General features: G+C 40.3%; 1 protein-coding gene across 3 annotated transcripts in view; it reads right to left on the bottom strand.

The window, feature by feature from the left end:
- Positions 1-23,842, bottom strand: part of cyfip1 (cytoplasmic FMR1 interacting protein 1) — an 82,350-nt gene that overhangs the window by 7,094 nt on the left and 51,414 nt on the right. For all 3 annotated transcript variants that reach the window (XM_062975346.1, XM_062975345.1, XM_062975347.1), the window contains 5 exons: positions 23,600-23,687; positions 14,076-14,219; positions 13,115-13,205; positions 3,510-3,640; positions 747-819 (listed from right to left, as the gene is read on the bottom strand). In XM_062975346.1, the coding sequence (XP_062831416.1) occupies positions 747-819; positions 3,510-3,640; positions 13,115-13,205; positions 14,076-14,219; positions 23,600-23,687 (527 nt within the window). The remainder of the gene's footprint in view (positions 1-746; positions 820-3,509; positions 3,641-13,114; positions 13,206-14,075; positions 14,220-23,599; positions 23,688-23,842) is intronic.

Below are 23,842 nucleotides of genomic sequence, written 5' to 3'. Positions count from 1 at the left end.
CGCCGCCGCTGGCAATGGCATCTGCTTCCTGAAGCAAGTGGACGTGCTGTTGCCTCTGCCGCCTTCGCGGTTGGTTTCTTTCCGGTGCTGAGGCCAAGGCACCGCTCTGAGGTAAAAATGGGCGCAACTGAAGCAACGAACGCGCATGGGTCCATGAGGGGAAATTATGGTTGGTGGGAGGAAAGGAGGAGGGAGGGAGGCCTAGCAGCTAAAACAGACATGGACCAACTCGGGCCCTCCAGATGTTCTGGACTTCAACTCTCACAATTCCTAACAGCCTTAGCGCATCTTCCTCGGCGGAGGAGAAGGAAACAAAATAAGACATGAAAATAAGAACTAGCATGCTTTTGAGCGCAAAAATTAATATAAGATACTGTCTTATTTTCAGGGAAACGCGGTATGACTTAAACATAAAGACATAGTTCAATGAAACAGCATACAAATAGAAATTCCAAAACAAAGGATCAAGGTGGCAGTAGTCACTGCATGCTGGGGACAGGAAGGAAGCTGCTGCTGGGGCCCATGAAATGAAAACCGGGTGGGGAGAGAACAGCACAACTTGCTGTTTTTGCAATCAAATGGTCAGAGCCAGACATCTCTTAGCTTGATGATAGGGTTGTTTCTTCCAAAATATGTAACCAGAATATGTACTTGATAATGCCTTTACTATTACAGTCACGCAAGGCAGCATATTTGTGCAATTTTCTTATCCCTTGGCTTAGTGGCTTGCAAGGAAAAAGACATACCTTTGACATGAACCCGTGGCAAAATATTCTGGAATGGTGCTGCATGCAACAGATCACATACTTCCTCCAGTGACTGAAATGAAGAGAAGATTCATTTAAAAAGGCAGAGAGGTGTGGAAATCATGGAATGTTTGTCCGAAACAGCATGTGGTGCCTCATTTTTTTGCTTTGAAAAGAAATCTGGCTGCAGTAAGTTCTGCCCAAGCAAACCACACATACTATATAAAAACCACAGGCAGATTTCTCAGTGCTATATTTAATATTGAAGACCTTGTGAAGAGACTTTATTATCACTGGTGCAGCAGCGCTGAGAAGGGGTACTTTTTCTGCTCCATGCCATTTTTCTAAACTATCCACATAAATATATTAGCTCCAGAGCAGAAAGGGGGAATGTGGGCACCTGTAAGCATCTTCACTTGGCTGCTCTTTCAGATTGGGACTCACGACAGCTCACAAATTGAAATTATTACAGCAAGGAAAAAGCATTTAAAAAGTCAAACATAAAAATTGGATTCAGTTTAAAACAATGCAATTAAGAATAATGCCCCTCTGGAAAGTCTCCTCTCAGAGATCTTCAGCTCTAAAAGTCAGTCAGAATAAAGAACTCTTTGCTGGTTGATGGAAGAATAGTAAGGAAGGGATCCTTCTAATCTTCCTAGGGAAGCAATTCCAGATTGAGAAGCAGCTACTGAAAAGTACCTGCAACGGAGGACCTATCCTGAGGATCTCAAGGGCTAGAGGGAATCATACAGAGATATGTTTTGTCAAGACAGCATGGTCCAAAACTATACAAGTCATGACCTGCACTTTGAATTCTGTCAGCAAACCAAAGAGAAACTAGTATTTGCTTTTATTTTTGAAGGATATTTTTTGAAGGAAGTGCTATGGGAGTTAACAGTTTCAGATGGAAGGTGATGAGTAAGGGCAGACAAAAAGGGCTAAACTTTAACACTCCCAGCAGTGATGAAAAGCAGAACTGCTTCTTGATTTGTGAAATGTAATTATGGACTCTCTGTATGGCATTGATTCGGTTCTCAGATTTGCAACACTTAACAGCTTTTCACAGCAGGTAGCCCATGCTGTACGCATACCAGTCAAAACATACTTCATCAAAAAGCCTAACAGAAAATGACTTACTGTCTGTGTTCAGGTGGCAGACAGAGAGATGTGAGTCAAACTGTGAATCATGCTTTTATTTTTATCCACGTTATTCCATTATCTATTTATCTCCTGAAGGACAGTTTCCAAGAGAAAGGATCAAAAGATCCAGGAAAGTAATAGTGGGTCCTTGGTCATATTAAAGTCATTTTCAAAACAAGAGCATTTCTGGAGGCAATTAGTTGTAAACATTTACACCAGCTTGTGAAAGGCTTGTAGTCCAACTACACAAGACACTCAGGCAAATGAACAAAGAGCCATAAGAATTACTTCTACTTATTTTCAGAACTTTTAAAGTCTGTGTTCAGGATAAGAACATAAACACTGTAAAGACAGTTCCGCTCTGCATTTGCAGCAGAAGCACTTTTTCTTGCTTTTAAGTAACTATAGCTAACCAGAGTATAGCTTGGGTAAACTTTAACAACAGTTTGTTTGAAAAATTCAAAACTATATTTATCTCTTATGGTTGTTCCAGTAAGATATCATGATGAATGGGATAAAACTGTTAAAAGATTGAGGTAGATCAAGGTAGTCATAATACCCTGTGTTTCTCTTAACAAGAAAGAGAATCTGTCAGGGTGACCCAAGCAGTTTTAATACTAAATCCAACATGAAATATAGAGATATATTCCTAGTGTGCGAGGTACTGGCTCCACATCTGTGGCCACTGATTCTTCTTTTCCTGGAAATTCTCCCGCCATCAGCAGTTGACAGTTTATGGACCAGCACCAATAGCAACAATCTAGAAAAGCAACTTGAATTGAGCTATCACAAACTTTTCTAAGATCATGCAAAAAAAAAAAAGAAAAGAAAAGGGGGGGGGGTGAGGCTATTTAACAACAAAGCAGTCAGTGCCACAAAGTAGTTATGGTCAAGTTTTACAGTTTGGAGAGGGAGCAGAGGAAAGCAAACCTGTGCCTGTGTACTGATTGAACTTTAAGCTGTCCTGCTGCACTGTCAGGAAGTGGAAACTGTCTGCACAAGGGAGTACAGGATACCTCTTTACACAAGCATATAAAGAATAGAGCTGCTGGCAAACCAGTGTAATGCTTGAACAAGATCCTGACCAAAATATTCAGGTTGAGATTTACATCATATGCATCCTAACAAGCACACCAGTTGCTTCACTGCCCACAGTAAAGCAGCGAACTGCCATAGTCCCAGATTCAAGATATAACTGTATGCTGTTCTTATTACATTTATGTAATATACTGGAATATAAGAAGGCACATAGATGCACACTGTGGCTCCTCTTTAAAAATCCTGATAGCCACAATTTCACAATTTTTGAAGTGAGGAGATAACAGAAGGGATGTGTGATCCAAAGTGTTAATTTTCACTCAGTTTGTAGTATTTCAGAGATTCTTCTGCAAAAATATTGTTTTGTTTTTTTTTAAATTGTAGCTCCCATTACTAAATTGGACACCAGGGGGCAGGAACAGAATAGAAATTTTCTTCAGAAGGGAAAAAAGGACAAATCTGGCTGTAACTGCTCTCTTCTTTCTAACAAAGAAATTATGAAAAAGAGCTGGAGAAATCACCTGATATTTATGGTTGAGTTAATACCAGATATGAAATAGTAAAGGGCTCCAAATTATTACCTACCAAGCTCTGCTCAATGAGGAGGCAGAAGAGGATCGCATTTCCCACTTCTCGCAGATTTTGGAAACATACAGTTTTCAGTTCTGCATATTCAACAATATCCTTCAACTGATGATGAAAGAATTCTAGAATACCTGCGGAAGAAGGTGGTGGGCAGATTGTAAGAAGTTACATCAGGAATGTTATGTGTATGAGGAAGCAAAACAGTAATTCACAGATTGGATATTCACGAAAATGCTATTCTTGTTATCAGCTCACAGAAGCAGCCATGATATGGCCATCTGGCGTTATTTTTGGCAAATGTAAAGGGTATACAGGGCATTTTAATTAGCATACACTATTCAATTTTTATAGAATAGTAGGTAGTTGGTATATAGTACAGGCAGTCCCCGAATTACAATCATCTGACTTATTAACTACTCGTAGTTGCAAACAAGAGTGAGACAATAGGAAGTGAGAGAAATCTACCCGTAGGAAGGGAAATTCACTCATGGAAGAGTTATCGTGGGGAAAAGGTTTCTCCACTGAAGCTTTATCACCAATCCTTGTTTCCACAACAAGCCAATTTTTTCAAAATCCAATGATCACAGGGACAGAAAGTGAGGGGAAATCTTCTGAACAGGGGCACAGGGATGTTAACCCTTCTCTATGTTATCCAAAGCTACCCCCCCCCCCTCTCTCACACACACACACACACGGCTAGAGTGACACTTAAAAGAATGTACCTGTTCTGACTTACAAACAAGTTCAACTTATGAACAAATCTACAGAACCTATCTTGTTTGTAATTTGGGGACTGCCTGTAATTCTAAACGTTCATCAGGCCAAATACAAGTCTCAGGATGAAGGCCACTTGTATACTCAGCATATGTACAAACACAAATAACTTCTGTACAGAAGAAGCAACTAAACTATTTCTAGTCAACACATTTACATAGGTTAGCTTTACACATATTAAAGCTATAAGCTTACAATGTAAAAGATTAGCATTTTCAGAAATGGTATATGTCATCTTATTGACCAGTTTTATGGGCTGTAGATCAGCATTTTAGAATATAATCTCTGCACTCCATTTACAAATTTCTCAAAGTGCATGAAACCAACAAGAACCAAAAAGTGGAAGAATTCGGGCATCCCACTGCACACCCAGGAAAGGCAACAGGAATTAGGGTATAGAGGCTTACCTAGCTTTCAATGTGAGATGGCAGCACTAAGTGTTTTATGTTGACATTTCTAGATCTTGGGGAGTGGCAGCAGCAAAAGGAGAAGATGGTCCCTGGCAAGATCCAGGAGTGCGGGGAATTGACCCAAGAGCCCCTAAGATTTCCTCTGCTCTTATTGAGACCTAGGGACCTTTCTCTCATAAAACTTATACAAGACCTATCCCAAGCCAAATGGGTGGATATGCATGGAAACCGACCAGTGATTCTACAACCTTGAACCTGGGTTGCTCAGCTGGGACTGCAAAAAGAAAGCTGTCAAGCACCTGACAAATATGTTGGATTTTTTCCTTGGAAGTTGAGTTATTGTTATAGAATGTTCTTTCTATTTAACTGTTTCTGCATCATATTGATAAAAACCAAGTGTGACTTTTGTCTAAAATGTATAATGCCTGACTAAAGTGTAGCTAGCAAGCCTACCTCTCATATTCTTTAACAAAGGCTAATAAGGCAATTAGTCAGCTCAATAAGACACCCAAGGAAATGAGTACTCAATCCATTTTCAGCCCAAAGTAAGCCTTGCTAATGAAAGACAAGCACCTCATATGATGTAATGATCAATGCAATTTCAGTGAAAATGGTCTCTCATAAAGATGAGTAATATGGAAGAGAGCTGAGAAAATGAAGAATAAAAGATACTCAGAGACAGAATAAATGCTATGATTCATTCATCTTAATTTAAAAAATCTGGAGGTTATGTTCAGATGAAGAATAAAATCACAGTCAAATGGGAATGGTTCATCAGAGTATTCCCCTGAAGTGGCATCCTACTTATGCTACTAGATTTATTTATGTTCAAAGACCAGATCCACAGCCTGCACATCTACATATAGATTACTCTAGATGCCAAGACAATTGCTTTGTATGCATCACAGTCCAAGGGAGTCAGCATGGCATGGTGGTCTCAGTGCTGGGCTGGGACTCTACGACAAATTCACACACAGTCATAGAACCTCACTGGTTGTATCCTAGTAACCCAAATTGAGCATCAAAAATACACAAATGAGGCAATCCAGGAAAACCTACCCCCTCAAGCTTTAGAACCCTGTTGGATTATCTGGGAATATAGACTCAGTTCATAGGCCATATGCCATTAACACTCCAAGCTATGTGAACGAATCAACTGATTTCCTAAGAAAATTACATCCACAGCCTTCCAGGAAACACCGTACTAGTATGCGGTATTCCTATACACCCCCTCGATGGATTGTCACCTTGCCGTGGTGAGGGGGCTTGCGTGTTCCGATGAACCTGTGGGCACTGGAGTGATGCACTCCCAGGAGTGGCCGCAGGGGAGGTTCCAGACCAAGCACAATCCGAAGACCCAAAGACCTCAACGGCGGAGCAGGCGGAGGATAACATGGTACATGTTACAACGGCTGTGAAGGCGGAAGAAGGCTGCAACAGACTGAGAAGCCACTGTCGTTGTGTTAACCACACCACTGCTGGAACCTCACTCTGTGAAGACTGTGTGTTGACCGGCCGTGCACCGACCTCCACACATTAAAAAAAATCACGCACAGGCGTCTTCCAACAAAAATAAAAACAAACCTACAAAAGCCCCATGGCGATCAGCGAGTGGCGACGGGGGCAGGACTGTGAAATCTGGAAGCCCCTAGTCACAGACTGGCACATGGGCGGTGGATATGGACTCAGTCGTTCTACCTCAAGGACCGAGGCAGTTGAGTAGTCCGGCAGCTGTATCCATGACTGAGCAGCCCTTTTTAGGATCCGCTCTGCTCACCCCACACGGGGAAGGGGCTAGAAAAGGTGCCCTAAACATAGTCTGCCTCTCCTACCCTGACTGGACTGCCGCGTCCAGAGGGGTCACCACTCTGCGGCCAAAAAAGAAAAATGAACTTTGGAACATGGAACGTACGGACATTGTTAGATAACACTGACAGCGAGCGCCCCGAACGCAGGACTGCTCTCATTGCAAGAGAGCTGGGACGCTTCAAGATCGACATAGCAGCCCTTCAGGAGACCCGGAGAGCAGGAGAGGGGCAGCTGAAGGAAGAAAAGGGAGGCTACACCTTCTTCTGGAAGGGACTGCCTGAAGAGGAGCGAAGAATACACGGAGTTGGCTTTGCTATCAGAAACGACCTGGTGAAGCACCTGACTGAAGCACCCACTGGCATCAACGAACGACTTTCAACCCTCCGAATTAACCTTGCCAAAAACCAACAGGCAACCATCATATGCGCCTATGCACCAACTCTAGATGCTGACGAAGACATCAAGGAAAAATTTTACTGTCAGCTGGATACCATCCTATCGGAGATACCTAAGGAGGACAAAATCATCCTCCTGGGGGACTTTAACGCAAGAGTCGGAAGGGACTCTGACCTGTGGCCAGGGATCATAGGAAAAGACGGGGTCGGAAACAGCAACTCGAATGGCATCTTGCTTCTCACCAAATGCGGAGAGCACAACCTTGTCATCACCAACACGCTCTTCCGCCAGAAAAACAAGCTCAAGACATCATGGAAGCACCCTCGGTCAAAGCATTGGCACCTCCTGGACTATGTTATCACACGTGCCAGAGACCGCCGCGATGTGCTTCTCACAAGAGCCATGACAGGTACTGATGACTGCTGGACAGACCACAGGCTAATCCGATCCACGATGGCTATCAAGATCGTCCCCAAACGCAGACTCCAAGGAAGAAAAACAAGGCGAAAAATGAACACCCAAGCCCTTCAGGAGCCCTCCAAACGAGCCCTTCTCCAAACAACACTCAAAGATCATCTACCCACAGAACACCCCGAAAATGTTGAGGAACATTGGAACAAACTGAAGACCTCCATCATCACAGCCTGCGAAGAAAGCATTGGATACCTAACTAAGAAACATCAAGACTGGTTTGATGATAACGACAAAGAGATCCAACAGCTGATTGATAACAAAAGGAAAGCCTTCCAAACATGGCAGAGAGACACCAACTGTGCTGCCAAGAAAAAGATCTATGCCAGTGCAAAAGCTGAGGTCCAAAGAAGGACCAGAGAACTCAAGAACATCTGGTGGACAAAGAAGGCTGAAGAAATCCAACACCTTGCAGATACCCATGACGCTCAGGGATTTTTCAAAGCCACAAAGATCATTTATGGACCAAGAAACCATGGCATACAGCCCCTACGCTCATCAGATGGAACCAAAATTCTGAAGGACAAAACATCAATTGCACTACGTTGGAAAGAGCACTACCAGAACCTGCTGAATCGCAGCTCCAATGTGGCCGAAGAGACCCTCTCACAAATCCCGCAACAACAAACCAGGGATGAGCTTGCAGCACTGCCTAGTTTGGAAGAAGTCAGCAATGCCATCAGCCAACAAAAAAACAACAAAGCTAGCGGACCTGATGGGATTCCCGCTGAAATCTTCAAAGAGGGTGGACCTGAGTTGATGCAACAACTCCACCAGCTCATTGAAAAGGTGTGGATGACCGAGAAAATCCCAGCAGACTTCAAGGATGCCACCATCATCACCCTTTTCAAGAAAGGGGACAGAACAGACTGCGGGAACTATCGTGGTATCTCCCTTCTAACCTCCGCCGGGAAAATCCTCGCAAGAATCCTTGCAAACCGCCTTCTCCCTGTCTCAGAAGACACCCTCCCAGAATCCCAGAATGGCTTCCGCCCCTCCAGAGGAACAGTGGACATGATCTTCACTGCTCGACAGCTCCAAGAAAAATGCAGGGAACAAAACCAACCTCTGTACATGGCATTCATTGACCTTGCAAAGGCATTCGACACAGTGAATCGCAGCGCTCTCTGGACCATCCTCCAAAAAATCGGGTGCCCTGACAAATTTGTGAACATCCTGCGGCTCCTCCATGATGACATGATGGCAACAGTCTTGGACAGCAACGGCTCCCAAAGTGACCCATTTAAGGTTGAATCAGGTGTCAAGCAGGGATGTGTTATTGCCCCCACCTTATTTTCCATCTTCATCGCTATGATACTTCACCTTGTTGATGGGAAGCTTCCCACCGGAGTGGAAATCATCTATCGGACAGATGGCAAGCTATTTAACCTCAGCAGACTGAGAGCCAAAACCAAGGTCACCACAACATCTGTTATAGAACTCCAATATGCTGATGACAACGTAGTCTGTGCGCGTTCAGAAGAAGACCTACAAGCCACTCTAAACACCTTCGCAGAAGCATACGAGAAGCTCGGCCTCTCACTGAACATCGAGAAAACCAAAGTGCTCTTCCAACAGGCACCAGCTAATCCCTCTGCAAAGCCAGGAATACAGCTTAACGGTGCAACATTAGAAAATGTTGACCATTTCCGCTACCTTGGTAGCCACCTCTCCACAAAAGTCAACATCGACACTGAAATACAACACCGCCTGAGCTCTGCGAGTGCAGCATTTTTCCGTATGAAGCAGAGAGTGTTTGATGACCGGGACATCCGTAGAGAGACCAAGGTGCTTGTTTATAAAGCCATTGTCCTCCCAACCCTGCTCTATGCCTGCGAAACGTGGACTGTGTACAGACGTCACACCAAACTCCTGGAGCGTTTCCATCAGCGTTGTCTCAGGAAAATCCTGCAAATCTCTTGGGAAGACAGGCGGACAAATGTCAGCGTGCTTGAGGAAGCAAAGACCACCAGCATTGAAGCGATGCTCTTACGCCATCAACTCCGTTGGACTGGCCACGTTGTCCGAATGCCCGATCACCGTCTCCCAAAGCAGCTCCTCTACTCTGAACTCAAGAATGGGAAACGGAATGTTGGAGGGCAGGAAAAGAGATTTAAAGATGGGCTCAAAGCCAACCTTAAAAACTGTGGCATAGACACTGAGAACTGGGAAGCCCTGGCCCTTGAGCGCTCTAATTGGAGGTCAGCTGTGACCAGCAGTGCTGCGGAGTTTGAAGAGGCACGAACGGAGGGCTTAAGGGAGAAACGTGCCAAGAGGAAGGAGCGTCAAGCTAACCCCGACCGGGACCGCCTTCCACCTGGAAACCGATGTCCTCACTGCGGGAGAATATGCGGGTCAAGAATCGGTCTCTTCAGTCACCTAAGAACACACGCCCAAGATACCAAGGTTGGAAGACCATCGTCCTCGAACGACGAGGGATCGCCTAAGTAAGTAAGTAAGTAATTCCTATACACCAAAATCCCATAACAGAATGGACTACAAGTAATCTAGAATACCATACTGAATGAGGTTACAGCAGACCTAGCCACCAAGTCTGCAACTTATTTACTTGCCACCACTTTGGGGAATCTAACATGGGCATCTGCATGGCATCACAGTATGCAAACATCTTCATGGCTGACCTGAAACAGCATTTCCTTGGCACATGCACCCAAAAATCTCTCTACCTACAATTTCTTGATAACTTCTTTAATTTGGCCATATGGAAAGCAATCACTGAGGCATTCCTCCAGGATTTCAACAACGTCCACCCTTTCATCAGCCTGGAACTGTACACACAACAAATTCACTTTCGGGACATTACTAGAAGTCCAACTGCACAATTGACTTCTAAGCACCATGGTCTATCAAAACCCAATGATGCTACACATACTTAAATGTCTCAAGAACACACTACCAAATTTCTTGTTTACAGCCAATCTTTCTGACTTAACTGTATCTCCTTGGACACAAAACGCTTGAATTTACAACAGGTATTTCTCAACATATAATACCCACCTACAGAGGTAAAGAAACAAGTTGACAAGGCAAAATTAATATCCAGAAATCATTTACTATAACACACATCAAAATCACAAATAACAGAACATACCTTGCTGAAACCACTCAAATGCATTATTAATAAGATACAATCAACTCTGAAGAATAATGCAGCCCTTTCACAAGCATTAGTATGCAGGCTTTTATTAGCTTACAGACAGCTTCCAAAACTTAAGCAACTACTCACAACAGGATACATAACATGGATAGTAATAAAGGAGCAAGACCCTGCCACAAATCCAGATGCCAACTCCATCCCCACATCTACTCTGGGAAAATAATATCACTATTTCAGAAATATATCAACTTGTTCTTCCTCCAATGTAATACAGGCAGTATCCAAGTTTCAAACAAAATAAGTTCTGTAGGTTTGTTCTTAAGTTGAATTTGTTTGTAAATCGGAAACGCTACATTTTTAAGTGTCACTCCAGATAGATAAGATAGATAGATAGATAGATAGATAGATAGATAGATAGATAGATAGATAGATAGATAGATAGATATGGAAGCTTTGGATAGCATAGTGGAAAGTTAACAACCCTGTGGTGTATGTTTTGCTGTTTGTACCCCTGATCAGAAGAATTTATCTCACTTTCTGTCCCTAGGATAATTGGATTTTGGCTTGTTGTGGAAATAAGGATTGGTCTTAAAGCTTCAGTGGATACACCTTTTTCTCATGATAAGTGAATTCCCTTCCTAGTGGTAGATTTCTCTTACTTCCTAATGTCTCACCCTTGTTTGTAACTATGAGTTGTTTATAAACCAAATGTTTATAATTCAGGAACTGCCTGTCTATGCCATTCTAAGTCAGCAATACACTCTATGTGGGAGAAACAGAACAATCTCTGTGCAACAGAACAGATATACATCTAACATTAGAAATGGCAATGCCCAAAACCCAGCTGCAGACATTTCAACCTTCTTGGGTCCCTTCTACACTGCCATATAATCCAATGTAGATAACCCACATTATCTGCTTTAAACTGGATTATGTAAGTCTACACTGCCAGATAATCCAGTTCAAAGCAGATAATTTGGATTCCATATGACAGTGTAGAAAGGGCCTTGAACACAAATTAAGTGATTTACAGGTCCTGGCCCTTGAACAAGGAAATTATAAACGAAGTCTAGAATTGAATCATAGTCACAAATCCAACCCATTAGAAGCGATATGAATAAAGCCAATGGATTCATGGCACACTACAAATTCCAATACAAGAATCCTTGCTATTGCACATATAACAAAAATAATTTCTCAGAGAATTTTGAACCTTAGGAAAGCAGTAAGCAGATTCATTACTTTCACACATGAACACTAACTGACCACTGAGAAGATCTGAAAAAACCTGGATCACCTTATACAGTCCTTTGAAAATTTCAGGCTGTTTCTTAGTCTCTTTCTTAGTCCCACAGCTGTATAAATATGCTTTGTGTCTGAGGTCTTAGTACCACTCAATACTGTATCCGAAGAGGTGGGTATATATCCACGACAGGTCATATGAAGATAAATATTAGTCTTAAAGGTGCTGCCACATTTCTTTTTTCCTCTCCTTCACCCCCTTTCCTCCTTTTAAGGAAACTCACTGGGCATCCCTGGGTAAGCCATACTCTCAGCCTCAGAAGATGACATGACAAACCTCTTATGAATGAATCTTGCCAAGAAAATCCTGTCACAGGCTAGCCTTGTGTTAGTTTACATCAGAAGCTACTGGAAGACACATAACAACAAGAAATTCCAGCATAATGCCAGTGCTTCTGTAAAAGATTATTCCAATGTCCACAGATAAAATAATCTTTATATACCTCACTTGATTTTGTAAACTTTAAGTGAAATAAGCCCACAGGCAATAGTAGACCGGTAAGAAGAATTTGAAAGAAAGTTGTGTGGGGAAGAGGTTGAAACAAAGAAGAAAAAGGAAGAGAAGGCAGAAAGATGGTTTAATGAAAGCATGAAGAGAAAGAAAACTGCATTTTACAGGTGCATGATAATTAATGGGTAAGATATGTGATGGCATTGGTTGCAGCTGAAGAACTGAAAGCCTGGTAGTCAAATGGTGCAAAAAGATCATTGCTGGATGCTTTAGGACAGAACTGACGAGCAGGAAAGGGGTGACTGTAAGCCTATTTCTGTAACTTCTTGTAACATTGACCACAGATCTGCATTTCAATTGATGGCACATTTCACACTTACAGAATATATTTAAAATACACTGCCCCAACATGAATGCAATAGCACGCTCTGTCTATCAGAGTATCCTATATACTCATGTATAAATCTTGAAATTTTATTTAAAAAATCAAATCCAAAAACCATGGGTCAATTTACGCACAAGTCAGTGCAAGTACTGTACCTTAATTCTTATTTTTTTAAAAAAAGAACTACCCTCTTCTCTGAGTGGCAAAAGCATAGTTTGCCTTGGAGAAACTAGAAGCACAGACTCCCTCATGCCTTGTAAGAAAATGGCAGTGATCAGGGACTTTCCCCTCCTTGAAGAGTGACCTTCGACTTATCCATGGATCATATCAAAAGCCATAATTTTGACCCCCAAAACCTCCTCTCGCATTATACATGAGTATATATTGTAATTTATTGACTACTATATTACCTATTGATATATCAATTACTGTATTAATGAACAAAATTGCATCTTAATATTTGAATAACATGATTTATAGAGGATATACCTGGGGAACCATATTCATGCCTCGGCAACCTACAGATTTTTGGCATCACTTCCATTAAGGTCTTCACATATTGCAATATTGTACCTTGCAACTACAAAAAAAAACAAACCCAGAAATTATTGGTATTGCTGAAGAAAAAGAAATCAGACTCTGAACCATAAGACAAATTCGCACCTTACATCTGCTTCACACATGACCAAACTGGATTAAGGCCTTCTCCTAGACTGTAGACTGACTTTTTCAGAGACAGTGAAGCCTCATCCAGAACAGTCTGTGAACTCAGTTTCTAAACCCTGTAACTGCCCATCCACAGGACCTCAGTAGTTTCAGGATTCAATCAAAGTCCATTGGTTCTCATCCTACCAACTATGTCTGCAACTCTCTATAAAATGTAACTTACACCCAGTAGGCATTGTGAAACTGGACTTTAATTTTGCATCTAACAAAAGATCAAGTAGTTTGTCTTCAAGCCTTAATAGATTAAGTCACCCCATTACATGCTGCTGGATAGGTTCTAACTGCTTTTTCCTCCATTGAATTAGCTGTCAGGAAAACTATTCAAGAAAATTCGAGTAGGAGAGAGAGTGAAAAGTCTCCTAGCTGTTGCACTGCCAAAAAAAGAAATATATACTTGGCCCATATGGAGATTGCAAACTGAGGAATTTTTAGTTTCCTTAGTATATCAGTCTTGAGCACAATTAGTAACCTCCGTACTCTTTTGAACTGTGCTTCATCAGGACTCCCAACTGCACAAAACCTTCCATTCCTTCATTGGGGCTTTAGGAATTAAGCTGGCAATGAGAGGCTACTTCCTCGTAACACAAGGTACAAGAATCGGAAATATCATGCCTTAAGGCTCAGACATTCTTCATACAAAATGACGGTTACTGAACTGAATAAAAGAAAAACGTTTTCCTTCCACTGAAACTAAAACTCAAATAAAATGTGACAATCAACATACCAGACTCTTGACCACTTTCAGTAGTTCTTCCATGACCACAGCAATTCCTTGGTATCCTAGGAGCCTGCATATGACTTTGAAATGTGGCGGACCAACAAAGTTTCTGTAATTGCTATAAATGCTGGAATATGCCAGATTCAAAGCCTAAAAGGAAGAACAAGCATACAATACACAATCAAATTAGGAGGTACATGAGCAGTAAGTCTAGTCTCTGAGAAGATATGATAAACTGGTTCAAACATTTAATCAGCAATAAAGAAAAGTTATGCTAACTGACATTAAGGGTAGTAGTCTATGTGAAAAAATGCTTATATTGTAATGGTTTTATACAAAGTAATCTCAATGTTTTAGGAACTATTGATGCACAGGAACTGATAAATTGGACAGTCTGCATTGTGGGACATATATACACTTTATGTGGTGCTCGAGTCACTTTTCTCAGCTCCAGTAAACTGTAAAATGGGAGTTGGAGACATCCAAAGTGGAACAGAAATAAGGAATCAGATTCCTTTACTATTTTTTAAAATCTGTGTTTTACAACAGTACTCATTTTATAATATTATAATTAATTACTTTAGAACACTGCATCATTTATTGAATAATGAAGTTAGTTTCCTATATGGATGAAGTAGGAATTAAGTGAATCATGGCAAACCTGTCCCACTGATTTCATTGAATCTATTTTAGTAATAAGCAACTTTACAGTCCACATCCAGTCCACTATTTGAATTAAAGGTGGTCAGCTCCACCTTTTTCTAAACCTTGAACCTAGATCAATAAAAATGACACACAGTACTTGTAAGTAAGTTACTTTGAAGTCAGTGGGCTTGCTATCTGGAAAGCTTGATGCAGTAGAGATTTTCTTGCAGAAAACTAGTTATTAAACAAAATAAAACAGAGAAGACTCCTTGAATTTAACCATGTAACCCTATACTTTTGTAATGCAAATAATGTTTTTAAAAGAACAATTCAAATAGTTTCCAGAAAAAAAAGAACAATCACAACAGATGTCTGATGGATTATCTCATTCTATCTACGAAAGAGTTTCGGATAAAATTAATAACTCTTATTACAGATAATGGTTGATTGAAATATCTACTTGTAAACAAATTCTAGCTCAAATCAGCAGATGGCACACAGACACACACAATGATATGAGCCCCCAAAGAGGCAAAGGCACATGCTTTTTCATTTAATCTACAAGCATTTGGACATCTACGTGAGATAGGTTACATCAATTTCCCTTCTTTCTCTCTTCTAATCTAGCTGTGGAAAGATGAAAAACAAATCAAATAGCAACGCCTTTCTTCTAAGAGGGGTTCCTAGTGATTTGTATGAAAGACCCAGAAGTTCCCTAGGCAGCTAGAAAAATACTGAAAACAGATGTATGATTTGATAGAGAGGACATAGCAAAGGAGGTGTGAATTTAAACAACACTCTCTGCCTTTTACATATTGCAAATTATGGTATATTGAATGATTCAATTCAGTTAGTTAAATAAATATCAGATGGTCAGCTTCACAGTTGAATACGGATATCAACCTAGTCCTTCCAGTTCTAGTCAAGTGCTATAACCCCTGCATCACGCTGGTTGAAATTGGCATATGTACACTTGGGGTGCATCTACACTAGAATTATTGCAGTTTGACAGCACTTAAACTGCCTTGGCTCAATGCTATGGGATCAAGGGAGTTGTAGTTTTGCAAGGTTTTGAGACCTTCTTTACCAAAGAGTGTTTGTGCCTCATCAAACTACAAATCCAACGATACCACAGCATTGAGCCATGGCAGTTCAAGTGGTGTCAAACTGCACTCATTCTGCAGTCTAGATGCACCCATGGAAAAATCTATTCCAGAGGATAAAAGCTGCATCAACACATAATAGAGCTATGAGGCCCAATACTTTATGAAACACTTTAGAATATGGTAGTAAAGATTTGTTCTCGTATCAGCAGATTAAAAGCATGGAAGTACACCTACCTATTAGCCTAACATTACAAGGAAAGAAGTCTACAGAAAAAAGAGAAAGAAAATACCAGTGCAAACAAATGAACAGAAGCAACCTCTTAGCAGGAAACTGAATATCTTAGATGATAATTGAATGTAATAAAGCCCAAATGTGCTTTCTAAAGCTATGCTTCCCTCCTCCCCAACCCAAGGAGATCAATAGTGATGTCACTGCTCAACGGAGTATTATTCGTTCGGCAGCTAAGCAAACCCAGACACAGAAAAGCAGAATCTAACGAGAGCAGCCCAGCAATGCCTTTCCTATCAGGAGGCAAACAGGAGAAAGTGAAGGCTGATGTTCTCTCCTTCCTGGAAATCCTGGACAAAAGATTACCCGAGGCAGTATGCTCTTGTGTTATCAGTTTAGACTGAAGATAACAGATGAGGTCTCCCCTCATCACTAGCATCTATCTGGAAGAAAACTGTAAGGTTAAATAACGAAAATTTGGTCCAAATAATCTGCTGGATGACAACTGGCAAACAAAGGCCATGAAGAACACTATTTGCTCAAAAAAGGAGGTTGACATTATTTCCACTCAGCTACCTGATGGAAACCACAGGATTTTTACACTGAGAAACTGATGGTGAGTATGAACTTTTAAAACCTGATTTTAAAAACCTATGGCGTTTCTTCCCAGCATTTCAGTCTAATAAGCCTTTCAAGACATACATGTGCATGTATGTGAAAATAGGAGACCAAAGGAGTGTTCAGTTTGCAAAAAAGTGCAAATAATTAGGATAGGAATGAAAAACTCGGATCAAAGCTAGCAGATTATTTGTATGTTTATCTAGAAAAGGCATCATTTTTAAATAACCAATAAATAAAAAATCCCCCCAAAACCATGTACTCCATATAAAATTATTTCTGTACATGGGATACCTCTCCTACGTAATATGCCTGCTTATCTGATGAGTTTAGCTCAGTAACAAGGCAACCAATAGTTATTTCAAAACACATTAGTAAATTTATTAATATGGCCATTTGGGACTTTTATCAAGCAGGTGGGTCAGATACGGTTAATAAATGGTACTATAAATTATAATTTGTTTTCACTCTGATTCAAGAAGAAGGCAGCAATGCCTTGCACTAAAATATACAATTTAATATGATGCCATACAGAACACACTACTTTTGAGTCTCTGTGAATGATATTACTGAAATGCTATTACTTGCATATTATTGTTGCTATTGTTGTGTGCCTTTATGTGATTGCTGACTTATGTTGACCCTAAGAAAAACCTATCACAGTCTTCCTGGCAATATATGCTCAGAGAGGAGTTGCCTTTGTTTTCCACTGAGGCTGAGAGTGTGTGACTGGCTCAAGGTCACTATGTGCGTTTTTATGGTTTACCAGAGACTTGTATCCTCGTTTCTCACTGTTTTAGTCCAACATTCAAACCACTACATCACAATGGCAGATGATTAGCCATATATTAATGCCTTTGCAGATTTATTTGGAAGGTAGGAACCAACACCAAATACAGAATACATAAGATGTAAAATTGTCTCATATAGAATGAAAGTGGCATAATTCTTTTTCAGAGATATTCCGGCACATTCTATTGTGAGCAGGAATGGAGATAAAAATCAGCACCAAGAAATATCTGTTCCTTGCCAGAGCAAAAATATTTATTTGGAAACTATACAATGGAAAGCTACACGTTGTTTCTAATTCCCTTAAAATCAAAGGAGAGGGGTTAGTGGGTCTGATCCAAACGTAACCAGATCTAGGACAGATTCACTGAATTAATGGGACTTTAATAAGTCATAGCATTAAAAGTATAGGAATCACACATTGATATTTTTGAAAGTTGGGTACCAGCATAAGGTAAAAGTTGGGTACCATCACCTTATGCTGAGAGTACTTATAGAGACCACTGTGGGGTTACATACTTTCTAAAAAGGCACCAGACCCCTTTTGATCTTGGAAGCTAAGCATTACATCAGATATGTTTTATACTTGGATGGGAGATCACGAATGAATACCACTATAATTCAGAGAAAAAGAAATGGCAAATTACCTTTGAGAATTTCTTGCCAAAGAAAACACTATGAAATTCATGGGGTTGCCATAAGTCAACAAGGGACGTGAAGGCACAGACACACATACATTAATAAATGTTGTAAGGCACACTTGTTTATCTTGTCAGAGATGCTAAAAACAGATTCAATGAAAAACAATCCCTTTTCAGTTAAGCAAAACTGCATCACACAGGTTTTTCATTCTTTTCTAAATTCCATTTTGTGTTATTACCATTTCACTGCCTCGGATTGAAAGAGCAGAGGACAGGAACAGAAAATGAATAAGGATAAGGAGCACTTTGGTGAGGTGTGAAACAAAATATAAGAAATATTTATATGTTTACATAATATTTGAGATAATAACACTTTTTAAGGAATATGTTTTCTCATCAAAGGGAAAAGGCTGTTCAAGCGATGAATCAGCTATGCATTCCTCATAATGCAATCCAAAGGAACACATTAAAATAATTAAACAACCACTACTTGAGCTTCAGGAGTATTGATTCTTCATAAGTGTGAGGGGACAAGGGCTTGGGGAGATGCTTCTGTTTGGTTTTCAAAAGAAGAGTATCATATAAGCTTAATGTGTGAGAATGCTTCTGTCACTGGCTTTCTTTTCAAGAAAAAAAATTAAGTGATTTTATATTGCTTCTCTAACAAATACAAATATCTGGCCCAAAATGGCTGGCTGTGTAGATAGCTTCTACAGCATAATGTACAATCCAAACTGGGACAAGATGCTATCAGGATACACCAGAAAACACTTCCAGAAAGAGGAGAGAGTGCCAGCTAGCCGTTCTTCGTTTCTCATTGAGAACTTGATCCCTTTAACAACATACATCCTGTGTGTAACATGCCAGTCGGCAAATCCGTCCAGTGACCAGTGCCGAATTTTTAACACGCCAGAGCAAGATCCAGCCTCCAAAAGCAACAAAAAGAAAGACATAGCAGTGGGCATTTGGCTAACCAGCACCGTTTTGCTTCTCATCATTGTCGGCATCCTTGTATACAGCTGCTTGCATATATGGTGGCGCAAGAAAAGAGAGAGTTCAGAGAGGCAGAGTATTAGTCCAGATGATAAGGGACAGACATGGTCAAAAAATGAACTGTACAATTCACAAGATTTCAACAAAGAAACCCAATATGTTCAAGGTGTTGAGGTTCAAAGCACTAACAGTGTTCAATTAGCTACTGTTATTGCAAATCCTTTAACATCGAAGAAGCCCATCATGCTGAGCTCCAAAAGCCAAGACTTCATGCCCATGTCACTGTGCCAATCAGACATAAGGTAGATGTCTTTATCTGAGATAAACTACTGTTCTTTGAAAAATAAACTGTTATTAAAATATCCCAACACATTACCAAATCACGTCTTCTAGCACATTAAAGGAAACTATCATATCTGCATTCCATCGGGGGAGAAATACTGCATAGGAGGGGAAAATCTGATTTTTCAAAACAAAGAAGAGAAGCAACAATTGAGTTTCAGGAAGTTTCTCTAAAACTCTGGGATGATTAACAGAACTTTTGATTGTATCTCTTTGGCTTCCACATTAAAACAGCTTGTTCTCATCCAGGTTTGAAAAGTGGTTTGCCATAAATGAAAGGAACGGGCAGCCACACAGTAACAGACATTGATTTCAAAGCTCCCTGAAGACATGAAACTACGTTTATGTTTCTTTAGATCTTAGCTTGCGTTTGTAATTTGGAACACAAGTCTGCTGAAAGAGAAAATCTGGAAATGGATACTGTTCAGCCATCTCTAACTTGTACTATATACCAATTGAGAAGAATGGTAAATGGGACCTAAAAAGCAGGGGAGAGTCATAGGACATTTTATCCTGCTTTATGACAATCTGCATCTTTTGACATGAAGTTTGTCCATCAGAGTTTCGTTCTCTTAATGCTATAGTTGCTAGTGATACCATTTTAAAAGTTATAATATTTTGACTAAAATGTGTTAGCTAAATATCCTGTTATCCATGTCTTTTATTAATAACTGTGAAATACGTAATTTGAATAGTTCAAGTTAACAGAGTCTTGTGCCAGTATAAGGAAAACTGTATTGTTGCAATACATGACCACTGCTACATTTTTTTAGCTGTTTCACTTGAAACCCAGTTATCTAATTGTCTTCTGGACTGATTTTTTTTTTTCGTGTCAGGAGCAACCTGAGTTGCTTCTGGAGTGAGAGAATTGGCCGTCTGCAAGGACGTTGCCCAGGGGACGCCCAGATGTTTTACCATCCTTATGGGAGGCTTCTCTCATGTCCTCGCATGGAGCTGGAGCTGATAGAGGGAGCTCATCCACGCTCTCTCCAGGTGAGATTCAAATCTGGCAGCCTTCAGATCAGCAACCCAACCTTCAAGTCACAAGGCTTTTATCTGGACTGATAATATACTGCCTGAATCAAGTAGAGACTGAATATCCTTTATCCAAAAGACTTGGGACCAGATGTGTTTTGAATTTTGTATTGTTTTTTGGCTGATGGAATATGTGAGGAGATGTCTTGGAGATGGGACCCAGGTCTAAACACAAAAATTCTTTCTGTTTCATAGGCATCTTATACATATAGCTTATAGGTAATTTTATATAAATTTTTAAATAATGTTGCGCATGAAACGAAGTGTGCTTATAGTGAACAATAAAAAACAAAGATGTCTCTATTCTTACCATTTATGTGAAAAATTTTGGATTGTAGGGTAGTTAGGATTTTGGATGCTCAACCCAAATGGACCTAATATTTATTTTATATAGCATCATGCATGCTATCTGTGACTCATTCCAGTTTTCATAAAGTAGATTTACAAGACATAAGAATTAATTCAGGTGCCAAACAGGGTAGTTTTGTGTCAAACAAATGCTGATCTGATTTTTCATTCACTAAGCATTTTAAATGTTTTTAGCCTCACTGGCGTCAATGAAACATTTTTTTTAGGCAGGCAGGCATTCATGGGCCCCACTTCTACCCCTAAACCAAAGCAAACAATACTATATTAGCCATTTTTGTGGAATGGTATCATGTGTTTTTATTGTTCAGTGTTTTCGAAGACACACTACTTTACATAAAATGTGAATGAATCATAGAATCATAGAATCATAGAATAGTAGAGTTGGAAGAGACCACATGGGCCATCTAGTCCAACCCCCTGCTAAGAAGCAGGAAATCGCATTCAAAGCACCCCCGACAGATGGCCATCCAGCCTCTGCTTAAAAGCCTCCAAGGAAGGAGCCTCCACCACAGCCCCGGGGAGAGAGTTCCACTGTCGAACAGCCCTCACAGTGAGGAAGTTCTTCCTGATGTTCAGGTGGAATCTCCTTTCCTGTAGTTTGAAGCCATTGTTCCGTGTCCTAGTCTGCAGGGCAGCAGAAAACAAGCTTGCTCCCTCTTCCCTATGACTTCCCTTCACATATTTGTACATGGCTATCATGTCTCCTCTCAGCCTTCTCTTCTGCAGGCTAAACATGCCCAGCTCTTTAAGCCGCTCCTCATAGGGCTTGTTCTCCAGACCCTTAATCATTTTAGTCGCCCTCCTCTGGACGCTTTCCAGCTTGTCAACATCTCCCTTCAACTGTGGTGCCCAGAATTGGACACAGTATTCCAGGTGTGGTCTGACCAAGGCAGAATAGAGGGGGAGCATAACTTCCCTGGATCTAGACGCTATTCCCCTATTGATGCAAGCCAGAATCCCATTGGCTTTTTTAGCAGCCGCATCACATTGTTGGCTCATGTTTAACTTGTTGTCCACGAGGACTCCAAGGTCTTTTTCGCACACACTGCTGTCAAGCCAGGCGTCCCCCATTCTGTATCTTTGATTTCCATTTTTTCTGCCAAAGTGAAGTATCTTGCATTTGTCCCTGTTGAACTTCATTTTGTTAGTTTTGGCCCATCTCTCTAGTCTGTCAAGATCGTTTTGAATTCTGCTCCTGTCTTCTGGAGTGTTAGCTATCCCTCCCAGTGTTGTTTAAAAAAAAAAAAGAAAAGAAATATACTGAATGTTCATTTATGCTTCTAATTCTGAGTTACTGCTTATTGCCACAATATTCCTGTCTTTAATGCTATTTATTGTTACACTTTAAACTACTATTCCCATTTCTGGACTGAATGCAAGGTATGTTTGCGTGAACAACTTGCCCTATTTTACTATCCCTATTTGGGCATTTTATTGCCCCAACAATTAAAACTGTAGAAGGGAATGTGGGGATGAGTTAATTAGCTCTGCTTCCATCCGCCTCCATATCTTGGAGGAGGAATGTCAACAACAGGGGAAACTCCTCTACTCATGGTTTCCCCTATAAAAAAAGATTTAAAACCTTGCTACTTCTAGGTTTCTAAATGGCACTTTGAACAAGTATGGTTTGGAACTTTTATTGGTTTTGTTATGCGCCTTCAAGTCATTTCTGGCTTATGGCTACCCTAAGGCGAATCTCTCACAAGGTTTTCTTGGCAAGATGAGTTCAGAGGAAGTTTGCGCCTTTGCCTTCCTATAAGGCTGTGAGAGTGTGATTTGTCCAAGGTTACCCAGTAGATGTCCATGGCAGTCTGTGGATTCAAAGCCTGGTCTCTACAGTTCTAGTCCAAAGCTCAAAACACTACCCTACAAATCGCTTACCAAGAATGGTCAGTGATCATTCTAGCTGAGAAGTTTGGAAGTTGCATTACCAAAAAAGGGTACATTTCCAAGTTCAGACTCTAAATCACATATAGATATTAACTTTTCAGTTTACAGATGACAATGTAGATGATGACAAAGACAAAGACAGTAATATAGAAGTCAGAACTAGCTTCCTTATCCCAGCTACCCCCATATTATCCCATAGGACTAACTATAATTTGCATGAAGAGAGAGAAGGGACAGCAGAGATAGAGCATCCCAAAGCTCATTTTTATGACTCAAGCAAGGTTTGACTGTTTTCTCCAAACTGGACAAAATATCTCTAAGGGGGCACCTAACCTTACTTTTAATGCAATTTGACACCACTTTAACTGTCATGGAAGAATACTATGGAATCATGGGGATTGTGGTTTACAAGGTCTTTCGGCTTCTCTGCCAAAGAGTACTGGAGTCTCACCAAACTAGAACTCTCAGGTTAAAACATTGCATTGTGCCATGGCAGTTAAGTGGTGTCAAACTGTATTAAATCTACAGTGTAGATGCACCTTAAGCCAACCCCTGCAAGTTGTATGGGGGAAGGAGCAAACAGTGCTGCTTATACAGTACTGCTTATACAGTACAAATATGCTTACAGTGGAAGACATTAAATGATACAAAAGATGGTCCTTTAGCTATGTATTTTAACTATGTTGCAGCCCACCACAAGACATGAATAGAGGCAGATAAAATTATATTATTATTATTATTATTATTATTATTATTATTATTATTATTATTATTGGGATATCATCATCAATATGAATCGAGAGTTTTAAGAACTCTTGAATATTGAGTATAATTTTGGGAATATCTCTTTCACATGCAAAAACAAATATTAACCTTTGATCCATGAAGATATTGGGGCTGTGCATTTGGCTGTTTATCTCTCTGGAATTCCTGGGAAAATGGCAACACAGTTCGAACAAACCTATACAAATCAAACAAAATAATACAGCAAGTTATATTTGTACTACTATTATATCATTTATTATCTAATTACTTTAAATAACATTTTGGACAATAAAATTTCAGTTTATCCCACAAAGTAAAATTGATAAATATGACAAAGTAATTGTTTAAACC

This window comes from Anolis carolinensis, chromosome 3 (genome assembly GCF_035594765.1).
Source record: "Anolis carolinensis isolate JA03-04 chromosome 3, rAnoCar3.1.pri, whole genome shotgun sequence".
Classification (NCBI taxonomy): Eukaryota; Metazoa; Chordata; class Lepidosauria; order Squamata; family Dactyloidae; genus Anolis; species Anolis carolinensis.
Note: the sequence above shows the minus strand (reverse complement) of the source record. Positions and strands in the feature narration are given on the sequence as shown.